The following is a 17,529-nucleotide window of genomic DNA, read 5'->3' on the forward strand; positions in this document are numbered from 1 at the left end:
AAAAAGAAAGAGAGAGAAAGGGAGGCAGAGAGGAGTTCAGTGCTTTATAACAGGTCGAGTCAGGGACATGTCAATGGCCCCTAAAGTGTGATTGTGCAATGCGGGGAGAGGAGGCTGGCAGCCAATCTGGGAGGTGCTGGTGATCACCAAACCACAGGAATACATGGACTCCCCACAGGAGAGTTCAGTTTTCAAAGTTTTGATACACAACACAAAACCCAAAGTATTTGGCTTTTCATTTCTTTTCGGGACACATTAGCCTAAGGAGAACAGATGCCTGGGTCTTTGAGCCTCTGGGCTCCAAGATATCATCCTCAGATGACGGGCGCTGCCTCGTGGGAAGCTTAGGGACCTTTTTTCCCTGTCCCAGAACAGAGCCGGGCTGAGTGGACATTCCAGAGAGGCCCGTTTCTTCTCAGTTGGAGGGGCAGACTTTCTAAAACTCACGATGCCCAGTCAGGGACAGCCTCCCCCAAGAGGCCGTGACGCCCTGGGACAGGCCGGCCCACAGAGGGGGGCCTCCTGCACTGGTGGGGGATACACTCCATCGCCTCCAAGAAGCTTCTAAGCCTCAGGGCAGGACTTGAAGCCAGAGTTTGGTTGAGAGGTTCCCAATAATGTTTCAGAATTCTTCTTTCTCAGAAATGCAAGTTGTCCATATAACAAAGAGGAATCATATTCCAGAAAGCACTCCTGGCCTCCTGTGTGTGCTGGGCGGGGGCCAGGGGCCTGGGTGTGAGCAGCTGGGGCAGGGCTGGGGGGAGGTGGAAACACGGCCATCCGGTTCCTGCTATAATTGAGCCAAGTGGCCAGCAACTGGTGTGGATAAGGAAGTGGCAAGCATATCGTTGACACAAGCCCCTGACCTCACCCTACCCTGTCCCTGCCGGGCTTCCCAACAGATGAGCGGCGGCTGGGCTCTCCCTACAGAAGAGGTTATCCAAGCAGCCCCTCTGGATAAGCAATCATGCCTGGGATTACCCTCCCTCCACTCACTCTCAGGAAGCAGGTTCCCTAGCTGGCTAGCACCAGACCTCAGTCAGAGAATTACAGAATGGGGTGTGGCGGGCTTAGGCTCTTCAATGAACAGATGTGGAAACTGAGGCCCAAGACCACAGGGCTAAGAAATGGTCAAAATGACTTTGGAAATCAGACATCTCAAATCCAGCACCCTTTCATTCCAAACATCCCCTGCAGAAAACCAGCTCCCTGTCACACACTGTGGGTCCCTGGAAATACAAAGATTCACAACATCATTGTCCCTGAGGCTGGGGAAAAGGACCGGCACAGAAAACTACAGTATGGTCAGGTAAGTACGTATGAAGGCTCTGCTGTCTGGGCCCAAACCATTCCAGATTCCCTCTGGCCAAAGAAGGTCCCATTAGAACTTTCCAGAAGAAAGAACTTCACTGGACAGGTAAGTGGCACAGAGGGAGCCACGTTCTGGTGACAACGAACATGTTGGTGGGCCAGGTAGGATGACGGACTGGGTGGTGGGAGCTGAGCATGCAGGCAGGGTAGAGAGAAGTCCAACCACTTTCCAGTACCGGGTGGTCCTGACAGTGACTGCCTGGTGGGCACAGCTTGTGAGATGAGGCCCAGCTGGAAGCAGTGGGACAGAGGTCACAGGAAATGGACCCACCCTCTTACAAGTTCAGCAAGGTGGATGGTATGACTTCCACACTTCACATGGGGAAACCAAGGCCCAGAGAAGTTGTTATAAGTTGTTCTTGGCCCAAGGGCATTCAGACTGAAGTGTCTGAGCCAGGATTCAATGCCTTCACTGACTTCACTTCGTTGCTCTGAACTGTGAGTGTCAGGCCAAGACAAGTAACTGACATAGCATCCTCTGGTGCCCATAATGAGGGCGAAGCAGAGACTAGCTGTGAGGTGAGAAAGGACAAAGTGTGCCCAGCTAGGTGCCAGCCCCACCACCTGGAAAGAACGAGGTCACAACTGCAGTTGGGTGGGGTCAGGTCTGAGAGCTAAGGCTGCCAGCCCTGGGATCCAGCAGGGCAGGACCCCAAAAGAATCAGAGAAGGGACACCTGGCTCTTCCAATTCCAAGGCCTGGAGTAGAAATAGCAGCAGCCAAGCCGAGTGGACCCAGGCGTCAGGCTTGGACCAGCTCCTTTCCCTCTTCCCCAAGCCTGGATCACAGCTGAGCTTCACTACTCTGCCTTTTTCTCTGGCCTGTGTGACCCCTCTGCACAGGTCAAGGTGGTATCAATTCAGTTCAGTCGCTCAGTCGTGTCCGATTCTTTGCGACCCCATGAATCGCACCACGCCAGGCCTCCCTGTCCATCACCAACTCCCGGAGTCTACCCAAACCCAAGTCCATCGAGTCGGTGATGCCATCCAGCCATCTCATCCTCTGTTGTCCCCTTCTCCTCCTGCCCCCAATCCCTCCCAGCATCAGAGTCTTTTCCAGTGAGTCAACTCTTCGCATGAGTTGGAGTTGCGAACTTCGCATGAGTTCGCAAAGTATTAGAGTTTCAGCTTCAACATCAGTCCTTTCAATGAACACCCAGGACTGATCTCCTTCAGAATGGACTGGTTGGATCTCCTTTCAGTCCGAGGGACTCTCAAGAATCTTCTCCAACACCACAGTTCAAAAGCATCAATTCTTCGGCGCTCAGCTTTCTTCACAGTCCAACTCTCACATCCATACATGACCACTGGAAAAACCATAGCCTTGACTAGACGGACCTTTGTTGGCAAAGTAATGTCTCTGCTTTTGAATATGCTATCTAGGTTGGTCATAACTTTCCTTCCAAGGAGTAAGCGTCTTTTAATTTCATGGCTGCAATCACCATCTGCAGTGATTTTGGAGCCCAAAAAAATAAAGTCTGATACTGTTTCCACTGTTTCCCCATCTATTTCCCATGAAGTGATGGGACAGATGCCATGATCTTAGTATTCTGAATGTTGAGCTTTAAGCCAACTTTTTCACTCTCCTCCTTCACTTTCATCAAGGTGATATAGTGTAGTACGATGCCTCCTGATGAGGGTGCAGGGGCTCAGAGGAACTAAGGAAATACCTGGGTCCCACAGCTGGTTTGGGGTGGGGTGAACCTGGCTGGGAGCCCCGACTGCGACTCCCGGTCCCGTCTCCCATTCCTGCCCATTTCTCCTGCCTGTACTCCTGGCTCCTTCCTGGGGTTAAAGCCCACCATGTTGTCCAGGTCGGCCCCACAAAGGAACATGTTTGGTGGTGTCTGGGACTCTTAGCCTTCACAGCACAAGCTCTGTCCCTGCACCTGTGACCCCTCCGGAGACTAAAGAGTCCCCACCTTCTCAATGAGTGTCCTCTGGTCATCAACAGAGTGGAGCCGAGGTGGCCTGCAGCCAAGGCTCCCTCCCCCAGGCTGGCTGCAGTGGCCCCCAGAACGCAATGGGAGAGCAGACCACCCTCCCAGGAGCAGAAGATGCTCACCCATCTCTGCCTGTGCGGCCACTCAGCCCAGAAATGCTGGGTGACAAGAGATACGATATTTGAAGTGTTTTACAGTTCACAGAGCCCTCTCACACTACCCATTCATCCTCACAACAACCTGTAAACAGTGGAATGAAAAGCCCCATGTTCCAGACAGAAAAGTTCACACGTTCCAGTCCAGAGAGGTCACAGGGCTGGCCAGAGACCTGCTGTGAGAAGAGGTCATGGCTGAGTCTCAGCCCCAGCTTTCCCAACTCTGAGTTCTGGTCTTTGTCAATTTCTCGCCTGCTGCCCAGATGTAGATCTATCTGTGCTCTTCCAGCCAAAGAACAGGGTTATATTCAGATGTGCATGCAAGTGAGAAAAAACATCTGGATACCATAGAACCCTCCAGGGCCCCAGCACAGCAGGTCAGCCCAAGGGCCAGGTGACACAGGAGACCCATTGTCAGGAGAAGATGCCTCCAACCTGCTCACTCCTGCCTGCCCTTCCCAGCCCAGGTCAAACCATCCTCCTTATAGCGGCCAAACTGGAGTACACCCCAGACGCCAGGCCAATATTTCTCTGGGTGCCAAGTGACTCCTGGGCAGCAAGAAACAGAGGCCTCCTCGACCACAGCAGATTCTATTCTTTCTAGAAAACGACTCCTTCCTGGCACAGTCCAGGAAGTGGTAAACACACCATCAGACTCCTAGTATTATCTAGTGCAGTGTGTGTGTGTGTGTGTGTGTGTGTGCGCGCGCACGCAGGCACATGCATGCAAGGGCACAGGAGGAAGGTCTGCTTCACTTGGGAGATTGAGTGGCTCACACTCAGAAAAGATCCAGCAAGAGATAGAAAGAGCAAAGTCAGTCCTACAGTAAAACAGTGCAAAATGAAGACTCTGAGCAGGACTGTCCCCAAAACATGAAGCCATGTTTGCCTCTGGGATAATCACCATGGTTCTAAAGCCCCAGAGCAGTGTCACGGTTACCTCTCCCGTGAGGGCCCAAAACGAAAGAGAAGAGCCACAGTCTCGGATACTGTCTGGTGAGATCCCCCAACTAGTTCCTGAGGGGGCGAGGGGTGGGCTCAGCCTGGGGGAGAGGAACGGCCCTGCATGAAGGGATGTGGGCAAGGGCACCTACCTGGACTTCACGTGTGTGATAGGCGATGATCAAACCCAAAAGGATGATGGTAGACAGACTGATAAGGCATTTCAGGGCCAGTGAAAACATGGAATCCTGCAGAAGAAACGGAAAGAGAGGATTAGAAAAGATCCAGGACAGAACATTTCACTCTGAGGCTACGTTAAGGGGTGAGGGGCAGCGACAGCAAAGGAAAGACTGTCACCAGCACCTCCCAGGAGCAGAATACAGCACAAAGGTAGCCAGATCCCCGAAAGCACCTTGGGCTGGGCCCTGGGCTGGCTCAGTCTCCGCAGCTGCCTCTGAGCCTCTGTTTTCTAGGGTTAAATCGTATTTGCATTCCTGGGATGAACCCTGCTTGGGCGTGATGTATTATGTTTGTTATACATGGCTAGATCCAGTTTGCTGATGTGTTGTTTAGAATTTTTGCCTCCATACTCATAAGTCATATGAACATAATTCTTTTCTGTGCTGCTATTATCTGGTTTGGGCATCAATACTGTGCCAGCTTCGGCCTTTCTTTCCTCTTAACAAACCTGAACCAGAGGATTCCAAGGTCCCCTCCATCCTGACAATGCAGAGTTCTTTCGGGAATGAATGAGAATGTCCTGGTGGTGGCTCTCCCATTTTAGGCCAAGGGCACGGAAGGAAGCAAGGGCAATGGAGGAATTCCTGGAGAAGGAAGGGGGCCGAGCACAGAACAGCAAAGTTCCTGGGCAGGAAAAGGGCCCTGAGGGTCCCTTCAGCTGAGGCTGGGGGAGGCAGGGTGGGTCATTTGGCCTCTGCTGCAGTCCTCCAGCCCCAGGGCCGCTTACGGGACCCACATGGTTAGCAGCAAGAGCTCCAGACCAGCCCACTGCATCCAACCCCTGATACAGCCACTTACTAGCCATGTGATCTCAGGCCGCTCACTCTATCTCTGCACTCAGTGGCTTCTGGCATCAGATGGGGATAATAGCAGTACCTACCTCTCAGGGCTGCTGTGAAAGATAAAGGCAGTCTATAAGATTGAAGGCAGAAGGAGAAGGGGATGACAGAGGATGAGATGGTTGGATGGCATCACCGACTCAATGGACATGAGCTCGAGCAAACTCCAGGAGATGGTGAAAGACAGGGAAGCCTGGCATGCTGCAAATCCATGGGGTCGCAGAGTCAGACACAACTGAGCAACTAACAATATGTAAGGTGCCTAGCCCAGTACCCGGCCCTGTGAGGGATGGCTACCGTCATTTCCCTCACCTTCTCTGCAGGGCTGGTACCGCCTGGGCATTTGGAAGCCAGGGAGCAGAGGCGGCTCCCAGTCCCGGAGGAAGGCGGGAACACAGCCCTGAACAAAGGCAGCAGAGAGCCGGCAGTACTTCCAAGCACGGTGTTGTAGCCCCATGCATCCTGAGAGACGCCTGCCACACCACAAACAGTCCCTGTGCTCCAGAATCATAAAATGCCTGGTGTCTACAAAGCAACTTACTGTTTACAAGGTGGTTTCATACCTTGTTCTCAGCCATTCTCAAGACAGCCCCAGGCCTTTCACCCAACTTTATAGATACCACAGGTGAAGGCTCAGAGGGGTGAGTGGCTCGGGCCAGGGCCCAAAGCCAAGGCCTCTGACTCACTGCCCGCAAGTCCTCAGCCCGCTCTTCGGTGGGAAACAGAGGAAAAATGTGAGAAGTGTCCATTTACACAGACCCAAATGCCAAGATAATAATGCAAGGTGTCTCAAAGGTGCGTGAGTGCATGCTAAGTCACTTCAGTCATGTCCGATTCTTTGCAACTCTATGGACTATATAGCCCACCAGGCTCCTCAGTCCATGGGATTCTCCAGGCAAGAATACTGGAGTGAGTCCCCATTTCCTCCTCCAGGTCCCAAAGGTGGGATATAATTAATCACCACGTGCAACCTCCAGTAGAGAGGGGGGAGACATCACTGTCCAAGAAAGCAAGCTTTTGGAGACAGAGGGAGGGGTACCTGAGATCTCCAGCATTAGAGGGCAAGGGATCCAATATGGGGCAGCCACGGAATCAGTGGAGGGCTTGGATTTGAGCCCAGGGTTCCCAGATGCCCAGGTTTGTGTTCTCAATCCCCTTTGCAGGCTGAGATGGAAAGACAGCAGCTCTCCCTGGTGTCTGCCAATCTACCCTTCATCTGTGTGATACAGTTAGTGCCCACTTAGTGCTGGGAACCCAAGGGAGAACCCATGCAGGAGCTCATTCTTTCTTTCTTTCATGACGATTTCAACCTCTTCTCATTTCTTGAGCATCTCCTAGGTGTCCAACAGTGTGGTAGACACTACAGGATATTTACAGAGATCCTCTGCCTACCAGAAGCTTCCAAACTGGCTTATATACAGAACCCAACTTTCTATACTATGTAGGACCATCCAGCTGCAGGGAAAGATGTCCATTTTGCTCTTCCTAGATGATGGTCTAATTATAAGCCACGTTTCATTTAGCCTCTTGTATGTTCTACACTTAATGAAGAGCAGCCTGGAATCATTTACTCGGCACACACGCACAGAAATGTCTCGAGGAGTACTATGCTGCTCCAATTAAGGGCCCAGGACAAAACAGAACACAGTTTCAGCCCTTGGGAAGGTTCCGATCTTTGAAAGCACTATTGGGTGCCTGAAACACCATCCGAACCACAAGACCTAGCGGGGCTGAAGAGCAGGTGGTGAATTCAGGGACACTCAGACTTTGAGGATAAGGCCACTTCCCCTTCAGAAATCAACTGGGAACAGATCATAATGCTTTCGAGCCAGAAATGACCATCACTTTCTTCTCAAAGGGGTCTGAAGACATCTGGGGAGCATCACGCCTCCCCAGGGAAGGATTTGGGACCAGCTGCGTATTTCAAACTCTAATTAATTTCTTTTGGCAGAAATGAACTGAAATCAGAATCCAACTCTATTTCCATCATTTTTAGAGGAAGAAATAAAGGGAAAGGGGCCAGATGCTGTCTCCTCTCCTTCAAGCCTCTTCCTTTTGCTCTAAAACTCAAAGCCTTTACGTAAAAGGCAACTCCACCCTCTTCTTGGTTTTGGCCAGTGAAACCTTGTTGGCCAGCTCCAGCCCCATGGGGAGACGAATGTGTACTCGATCAGCGGGAATGCTCGCTACTTTACAGATTTCCTTGCAGTCTCCAGCACATGTCAATAAAAAATAAACCGTCAACCATTTTTAATAGCCAAAAATATGTCAAAGAAGTAAGCTGGACTAGAAATGTTTTCTATTTGTTAAAATGCTGAATTATCTTTTCTTTGCTGTCTGATCTCCAACTAAGCTTGAAACTGACATGGTTCTTCGGATGATGGCAGCCATGAGGGCTGGCTAGCTGCCGCACGCCATAAAGAGATAAAAAAGGGGCCAAAAACTAAATCAAAGTCCATGGACAGGGAGCTAGAAGGCCCCCTTCCAGTAGCTCAGGCCTGGCAGCTTATGCTGGGCATGTGGAAGATTCCTCTCACGGAAGCGAAATAACTCTGGAAGCAAATCCAAGCACCTGTAGGGCTTGAGGGCCTGCGGGACTGGGTTGAGTTGATCACAGCACTCCCTCCCAGCCCTATGAGTCCCTTTGGCCCTTGGATGGCAGTGAGTGGGGAGCCGAACAGGTGTGTGTACATACATACACAAGCCCTGTGATCACCCCAACCGATCAACCCTTCTCCCCTGCAACTCAGAACTTTTAAACAATAGAGTAACAATCCTTAATACACAAGAATGCTTACGAGTCATATCTCAACAGATGAGAGTTTTTTCAAAGCCATTATTCCTAAATGCTCCCAAATATTAGAGTGGGTAAGCAAATGGGAGTCTAGCCAGTGATGGAACACTATGTTGTCACTCAAAGCCACTTCTGTCAAGAATATTTGAAGAAGAAGAAGAAAAAAAAAGAATATTTGAAGACATCAGGAAAGGCTCATGATTCAATACCAAGTGATCAATCTGGACCCCAAAACTATATATATATATTTCCAATTATTTTTAATGTAAAAATGAGAAAATACATAGTATGATTCTATTAAGTGTCAGGGTACTCAACTGTATTACCTCTGATGCTCTGAGTACAACAGGTACTTAATGAGTGCTTCTTGAAGCTTAATAATAGTGCTTTTATTTTGACCTAATGTTTATTAAGTGTCAACTACATACCAGGTCCCAGACTATGCCTTCTACACAAATTACTTTGCATCCTCACCCTACAGATGAGGTCATAATGTCTCCATTTTACTGATTAAAAAGAAAACTGACGGACTTCCCTGATGGTGCAATGGATATGAATCTGCCTGCCAGTGCAGGGGACATAGTTTGGATTCCTGGTGCAGGAAGCTTCTACATGCCGTGGAGCAACTAAGCCCATGCGCCACAACTACTGAGCCTATACACCACAACTACTGAAGCCCACATGCCTAGAGCCCAGGCTCTGCAATTGTAGAGGCCACGGCAATGAGAAGCCCCAGGATCGCAACAAAGAGGAGACTCTGCTCTCTACCACTAGAGAAATCCCACACGCAGCAACAAAGACCTAACATAACCAAAAATATAAATAAATAAGTTTTTTAAACTGAGGTCATAGAGACAATGTGACTTCTCCAAGGCCATACAACTAGCCCAGATTTTAGCTATACATCAGATTTTTCTATATACCATGCTCCCCCCCACCCCCCGCCCTGTGCCTTCAAAATGAACTAGACTCCCATGTGAGGTGCTGAGTTTGTGTCATCCTAGCAGAGGCTGGCTACAGCCATCGGGGTGCTATAGAGGGGATTCCTAGCAGGGAAGGAGGGCGAACCACATTCCTACAAGATGCCCGCATCATGTGGTCCCTGTTCTGCTCCAAGACAAGAACCAGCCCTTCACAGATCTACGACTTCTCACTGATGACAACAATCTGTTGTAAAGCACTGCTCTAGGGGCCTGCCATGCAAGGTGAGCATCGTCAACCCCCTTTTACAGAGGAGGAAACTGAGACTTTGAGAAGTCACCTAATTTATACAAGGATGTGGCCAAAAAATGGAGGCAGGACTTATTCCAGATAATCTGCTTTCAGGTCCCGTGCTCTGCCCATACATCAACATCCCACCTGCCCTGCTGGTCAGACTTTTCCAGCCTCCAGTTTCTGCAGTGAGCCTTCTCAGAACCGCTCCAGCCCTTCCTCCCCTGAGGCTGTGTGGAGTGTGATGGAGTGTGTTCCTGGCTTCTGAGCCAGCCGTATAAACTGCTCTCCCCACCTGCCTTGTAACTTCCAAAGACAAGCCAGAATTGTAATGATTATGGTAGACCTTCCCAGAGACTTTGAAGTCCTAAATGTGTTTTATTGTTGGAACATTTGAAAATAACAGAAAACCATACTTGCAAGCAGAGTCCTAGAGGGGCACTGAAAACAAGTGAAACATATCAGGTAAAAAATGGGGAGGTGCCTTCCCCCAAGAATGAGTATGCATGTGTACATACGAGCCCCATTCATGATCTCTGTCACTGGCTGGAATCCTCAAAGGGGAAGAGGTGATACCATCTAAAGTCTGTATCTCCTGAATTAAGATCTATGTTTTATGCATTCGATTTGGGAAATAATTGATTTCGAATTCTTTTCTGCTTAATAAGGTCAACTTTTCCTTCAATTTCATGGAGAGGCTCCAAAACTGATTGACATTTCAGCATCAGCTTAATACTGTGGCTCTATAATGGTTGTCCTAATTGGACACTCTTGCTAATTAATGCTATGCAAATTAAAATCCAGCCCCTCATCCACTGGCCGGGAAGACTGTATTCTCGGTTGATGTTCTCTGCTGAGACTCGGCTTCTTTCCTTAACCTGGTGCTTTCTTACCAGAATCAAGCCCCTGACTTCCTCCTTCCTCTGCTCTTATCCTGCCTCTTTCTCATGATCTCTTATTTTCATTCACCCTCATCACCTTTCACTCTGATGCTCATCTCTTAGCTCAGGCTCATCATCCCGGGTTAAGCTGCCTGATTTAAATACATCCCTGGCTCTTCCTGGCATCTGCAGAGTAACTGCCCAGCCTGGATCCCACCAGAATCTGATTTTGGTCACTCATGGCACAGAGTGGAATTACTCAGACACTCTGCATCCTTGGCTGTATAATTTTAGAATAAGGAAAACAGGCAAAGATGCATGATGGTATGGGAGGTGGACCCTGGGAGCCTCGGAGGGCACTTGGGTCTCTGACAAGCCTGAGAAGAGAGAAGTGTCAAGAACCCAGGGTGTCTCATAACCAAGAAGTCTTGAGCTGGGCCCTGGGCTTGCCATCAGAGGACCCAGGAGGTCTCAGCTACCTCCGTGATAAATGCCTGGCTTTGGACAGGCTGCATCACTCTTCTAGACCTCAATACTCCCCAGTAAAATGAGACTCTTGGACCAAATAGTCCCTGAAGACGACTGGCTGATGGCACTGGCCATACACTGGCCGTGAAACATACACAGGTCACAGGGACACTCCCAACAGTTTTTCCTTTCTTCCCCTTTTCTCAAGCATTTCTATACATGATAAAATTGTGACTGTGAAACAGTCAGCAACAAAACTCACTCATGCCAACTTCTCCTCAAATAGAACAAGATGGCTAACAAAGAAAATTACCATTGTCTTTTTCTAAATAACATGGAATTTGAAAGCAAAAAGCCAGAATTCAAGTCATATCTCTGCTGCTCACTAGCTATGGGCCACTGGACCAGTCACTTAACCTCTCTGCACCTCTGTTTCCTTCTCTGCAAGCCAGATCTAACAGGATCAACTCTCATTAGTATTGGAGAATACAGTAAAATAATGCATATGAAAAAAACTCATTCTTTCTTCACAGAAAGAAAAGCTCACATTCTCTTGTAGCCAAGCACCATTTCTCTCGCTACACAGATGTCAATGCGGGGAAAGTCAGCTGTGTCTCAGTTGTGGGTCAGGGAGGGGCTGCAGAATTCCCCTCCAATATCATCAGCATTTGAGGTTTGCAACAATATACAAAGATGCCCCCCAGACATTTCAGAAAGACAGCTTTGGTGGTCTGCAGTGGGGCAAACATTCATACACTCATCCATTCACAGTATAAATATTTATTGAGCACTTAACTATGCCCAGGCCCTGTGCTGGGTACTTGCAAAACCCCATTCACCCCCGGGCTGCTGAGCCTGAATCCAACCTGGCAGATGAAGGGCAGGTGCGTAGGGCCTGGAAGAAATGGGCAGAAGGCCCATGCTGAGAGAGAAAACGTACAAGTGGCTCCTTACATCCTGAATGTGAGCTGAGGCTTACAGAGTAACCAGAGACCAAAGGAGGCTTCAGAGAGTGCCTTCTCCCCAAAGATGCTTTCTTCTGAGCATGCAGGCTCTCTGTGCAGACGAGGAGAGCAAGAGACCGTCTCCCGCTGGATGCCCACCAGGGCTAGGCATCAGCCTGGGTAGCGGAGACCAAGCTGCAGGCACCTTCCCACCTTCCTGAGCCCTCTGCGGAGGTGCGCGTGTGCCTTTACCAGGCCCCAGGGGCTGTCGCTCACCACCGAGAAGGAAGCCCCAGAAGGGCAGTATTTTTCAATCTCATTTGTCCACTTCTACATCCTGGTGCCTCGGGCATTGTCCTACACACAGTAGGTCAATAAGTATTAGTCGAAACTTAAATATTTGAAGGAAGGGGGGAAAATTTTTAAACGTGTCAAGCAGGTAGACACTTCCATCCTGAGCTTCCACATACATGACAACTAATAAACAATCAAAATAACAGCCATAGGATTTCCCTGGTGGTCCAGTGGTTAAGACCATGCTTCCACTGCAGGGGGCACCGGTTCCATTCTTGATCAGGGTCCCATATGCCCGACAGAACAGCCGAAACACAAATAAATAAAAAGCATAATGGCCTCAAACTGGAACATTTCAAATGTCTATCAATCAGAGAACATTTCAGATGTCTATCAATCAGAGATGCATAAACAAACTGGTATCTCCATACAATTGAACATCATTCTGTAATTAACTATTTACATATAAAAAGATAAAATAACAGCCAGCATCTGCTGTGTGCTTAGCATGGCCAGGCACTGGTGTGATGGCTTTAGATCTCAGGACAATCCCAGGGAGGCTCTGTGGCTTGCTCACCATCCCCAAGTGAGGATGAAGTGGAGATCAGATTCTAACCCAGGCAGAAGCCAGACCTCAGGTTCTGGGCTCTCTCCACCCAGTCTTATGACATATAGGGTGCCCACCCATCATCAGAACATCACGCTTTCCAGCCCAGCCTTCCCAGGGGGGACTAATCCCCCACCTCATGGCTCTCTGAGGAGGCCCCAGTCATGTCACCATTAAACCTCGGTCACTTACTACCATGACAGAGTATGAGCAACCTGAGGTCAGGTCTGCGGGTCTGCATCATCATTGTAAGTGCAGCCCAGACCAGGCCTGCAGTGGGGAGGTCAGGTAGAAAACACTTGTGCAAAGAAGGACCCCAAAGGTCTCAAAATAAAACTCATAAAGTCAGGTTGGCCTGGGGCATTTCTCTGCGGCCCTCTAAGCTGTCACTCCCAGAAGGAAATGAAACCCAATGGCTGAGGGACACGGTGCAGCTAATACAAGGGCATCGGGTCTGAGCAGACGGTGGTTTGGTAATGGTTACTGAAGCCAGCACAATGACCGGGACACCAATTAAGAGGAAACCAGCCTCGGCTCTCCTGCCGTGCAATGCCCCGAGAGAGGACAAAAAGGTCATTTGGAAGACCACACTACCAAAATATCAAGTCAGATGGGTCATCCCTAGGGCCACAAACATAATTCCAATTAAGGAGATGGTTTCCTTTACAAGGTCTGAGCAGAGGGGAACTGGCCTATGGTGAATTCGCTACTGCGTGCCTGCTTATAATTTATCTTCCTGCTCCACTTACAATATTGGCAAAGATTCCATGCAATTCAATCAAAATTTTTATTACATACTTGCCATGTGCCAGGCCCTGTGCTAAGCGTGGGACATTGAATATACATCATGAGGTCTCTCTTAGGGCAGTCTGTGGCTGGTTGCTCCTGAAGTAGTCAAGAACGGACCCATTAGGACTTCCAACAGGAAGTAAGCACTTTACAAAAGTTTGTTGGGTGAATGAATGTCGAAAGGTTAGACTTTTGAGTTCAATATCAAGGCAGAATGAAACCAGGAGTAGGGGGTGGCATTGAGTCTCCTCCTCCCATCAGGGAGAAAGCAGGGGGGAAGGGTGCCCACCAGGCACCAACAGCATGGAGGGACCTTGATCTCCACCCCAGAACAGTTAAATCAAATCTCTGCAGGTGAGGCCTAGACACTGATATTTCCAAGAACATTTCAGTGATTCAAATGTGCAGGCCGGAGATGAGAACTGCTCCTCTAGGGGCACAAGAAAGAAGCCCAGAAGGCTGGGGCTGCCATCACTGTCTTGAGGAAATGCTGTTGAACAATCATATGCATAAGCAATGGCATTCCTTAGAGTTAAAAGGAAATGTAAAAGCCATCTAGTTAAATGGCTCATGACTCTCCTAAACAGCTCATGAATCTCTGTAAGATTCCTGGCATATAGTCATTCAGTCTCTGCTTGATTGCCTCCAGGAATGGGGAACTCACGTCCTATCAAGGCAGCCTATTCTGTCGGAAAGGCTCTGACTTTTTCACAGACCTGGCTTCAGCTTTCTCAGGTTCTTAGCCCCCAATAAAGCTAAACAAACAAATGCCTCTGTAAAGCCTCACTCTGATCTTGGTATCATCTGTGCCTATGCAAAAGTCCTCAATAAGCGAGCCCCTCCCCAAGGCAAATACCAATAAAAATACAAGTACCAGACCTGGAGGCACCCCTGGAAATCAACTTGTCCCCACCTTCATTTTACATGAGGACACTGAGGCCCAGTGAGGTCAGCTCAGCCCCATCAAACACCAGCCTGTGTTGAAGGAAAGCTTAGAAGCTGGTTTGGGGACGCCCAGGCTTAGGCTCACAAGGTAGCTATCCCTGCCACCCTCCCCCATCTCTGAAGATATAAGAGCTCTAAACTTATCTGTCTTCCAAAAGCCTAGATTCCTACCCTGGAAGTCACCTCCAAACCTCTCACCTAGCCACTTTATTTCCTTCTCCCATAAACAATCTGCTCCTGATTACCTTTCATCCTCCTCTGCTTGTGGAATCTGAGTGCTCTTGGCCAGTCAGCAATTACATCACTCTTATGGTGTCACAAAGCCCCATACAACCTTCTCCAGCTTTGATGAACGCACACCTGTCACTACGCATCTCATTCTGAAGGCCCCGATCCCCGCCTTCATCTCGGGAGAAGCACACACCGAAGGCCTCTTGTCCTAGTCCCAACATGCATCCTGGCAGCTGGGAGTCCCCCACTACAGAGAACCACTTCAACCACTTCACTCCCGCAGCCGTGGCAGAGCCCTACCAGAAGCCTGCTTGGTTTGCCATCACTGTGAGAGGGCTTCTCCTTGCAAGTATCCAGTGCCGCCTTCACCGAGACCATCATCCCCACAGTTCCTCCAGGTGGCAGGAGACCCCTTTTCTTAATGTTCTAGAATGTTGGAGACAACTGCTTTCTGGATGGCTTGCTTTGAAGTAATTTTTTTTCCCTCTTATTAAAACCTATGTGGCCCCCAAACCAAGAAAATAACAGGAATCACTTTGCTCTGCAGAAGCTTGTGAGTACATACTGGGTTCCCAGCAAGAACCAAACCAGACCAGGCCAGGTCTGACCCAGGCCTGGGCTTCTCTCTCCCCATCCAGCCCCAGGACATGCACCAGACTCCTGGAGCCTCTGCAAGAGCTGTGGTCAACCAGTTTACCCAATGAGCTGGGTAAGCGCCTCTTCAGATGGGTAGTCTTTAAAATAAGAATTCCTACCACCTGTAGCCACAGACTTACCCCAACCCTCATCTTTCAGCCTCATCACCCCCGACAGTTCTCTTCCTTCTTTTCACCCTTCAGCCCCTGCCTCTGTCTGCAACCAGAGGCTGCTGCAGTAGCAGAAGCAACACCATGATCCCACCGACACCTTCCAACTTCATCAGAGGCTTCCGCAGCACAATTCTCTGCCCACTCCCAGCCTGGTACCCAGATGCAAGCCCACTTCCATCCCCACACGCGGCACAGTCAACCCCTGAGCCTGGCAATGTTTGGGCCAAGTGAAATTTTTAAGATGCCCAGAAATCACATATGGTGAGAAAAACAACCGCCTGGCAGGCTGCACAGACATCGCTGAAGGCTGGAGCTTCCCGGATAAGGAGCAGCCTTGTCCCGTGTTTCCCCTGCCACATTTCCAGGCTTCCCGGAGCAGCAGCCCAAGGACAGCGTCATCCTCCTTCCACTTCCACACCCAAGCTCTTGCCAATAAACGTGAGACAGCAAGTCCTCCACTCAACGCACAGACTCAGCGGGAAGGGGCCCCCTCAGCTGTCTAATCTAACTGCCCCACTTTATAGGCAAGGAAATGGGGGTCCAGCGAGGGGCTCTGTCCCCAGTCAAGGCCCCACACCAGGTAACAGAAAAGGCTTATCTTGCCCTAAGTCTTCTGAGGGCTGGGCTGGTATTTTTGCCACATCCCCATCCTGCTTGCCCATCAGCCACACACCCCTGCAAGGGGTGGGACCCCTCTCTGATTCCTCTCCCACCCCTCTGCACATACTCAGCTCATGTTTGGGGAAGGGACATTTATTTCTTCTATGGCTCATTCAAGGGCAAATCAGGAGAAATAATAATCACCTAGTCCAGGTTCTCTATCTTCTTGCTTAAAACTCGAAAAGCTTAAACATAAATAAAGGGAAATGGTCTGGAAAAATAACCAGTTGGCATGGAACAATTGGCATTTCAGAGCTGCATAAGAAGTGGAAATACTGTTTTTCAGAAATTCAGCACAGCCATGAGTTGTTAACTCCTAGGCGCTTGGCACAGGCTTTTCAATTGTTTGGATGTGATGGACGATGTTGATAGAAGTGGTGGAGACCAAACACGGGCTATTAATAGGCCGGATGTGGCATTTTTATCACACTCACTAGCTCACCGGCACCAAACTGTTGCCAACCTGCCTACCTTTGGCTCTGAGCTGCCATCAATTCCAGCAACAGGGCACCCTAGGAGCCGTAACTCCTACTCATGTCCGAGCAAGCTTATCCTTGAGCCTAAATGGCCAAGGCAGCCAGCCAACATGGGCTGCTTGTGTGTTCAGAACTTCCAGGGAACCACAAGGCCCTGAAGCTTCTCTGGATGAGCCCCCGCCCCACACAGTGGATACAGGAGATAGTCAGAGCTTAGGGGAGTCAGGAAGCTCTCAATTCCCCTCTGTACTTCTCTTATCCACCTCCTCCCTGCAAAAGCTTGAAGCAGCCCTGATTTCAAGGCTGGAGTACATCCACTCTACCTGGTCCAAGTCAGAACTGATTCAAGGTAGAAGGATCCCGATGGTGCCCTAAAGCAGGAGTCCCCCACCTCCAGGATCTACTGCCTGGTGACCTGAGGTGGAGCTGATGTAATAATAGAGGTCAAGTGCACAGTACACGTAACGTGCTTGAATCATCCTGAAACCATCCCCCGACCCCTGGTCCCTGGAAGAAACTGTCTTCCGTCAAACTGGTCCCTGGTGCTGAAAAGGTTGGGGACTGCTGCTGTAAAGGGTACTGCTGCTGGGAATTCTCTCCAGATTCTAACTCCGCAAGGATTCACTGAGTACCGATGGCATGTCAGTCTCCGAGGCCACACGTTTTCATACAGGGTCCCACTTAATCCTTATGACAAGGAATTATTGTCCCCATTTGAGAAAGGAGGAAACTGGGGTCCACAGCGATCTCACAAATATCTGAGATCGTGTGATTAGTGAGGGGCGGAGTCTTCTGATTCTGAGCTCAGGACTGGAGAAGACCTGAGCAAAGTCCCTGTTGGCATCAGTGCCCTGCACGCCCCATGGGTGTGGTCACTCTACTCTTCTGAAGCCCAAGCTGCAAGGTCTCTCCGTCTGAGCACCATGTGTC

At 49.7% G+C, this 17,529-nt stretch overlaps 1 protein-coding gene across 11 annotated transcripts in view; it reads right to left on the bottom strand.

The window, feature by feature from the left end:
• The window catches only part of KCNN3 (potassium calcium-activated channel subfamily N member 3), a 174,898-nt gene that overhangs the window by 124,596 nt on the left and 32,773 nt on the right, over positions 1-17,529 (bottom strand). For 10 of the 11 annotated variants that reach the window (XM_086393020.1, XM_086393019.1, XM_086393025.1 and 7 more), the window contains exon 2: positions 4,563-4,658. The exons of the other annotated variant lie outside the window; for it this stretch is intronic. In XM_086393020.1, coding sequence (XP_086249146.1) covers positions 4,563-4,658 — 96 coding nt within the window. The remainder of the gene's footprint in view (positions 1-4,562; positions 4,659-17,529) is intronic. 11 annotated transcript variants of the gene reach the window in all.

The sequence above is a fragment of the Bos grunniens genome, chromosome 3 (genome assembly GCF_055505025.1).
Source record: "Bos grunniens cultivar Pamir isolate PY7600 chromosome 3, Bosgru_T2T1.0, whole genome shotgun sequence".
Taxonomy (NCBI): Eukaryota; Metazoa; Chordata; class Mammalia; order Artiodactyla; family Bovidae; genus Bos; species Bos grunniens.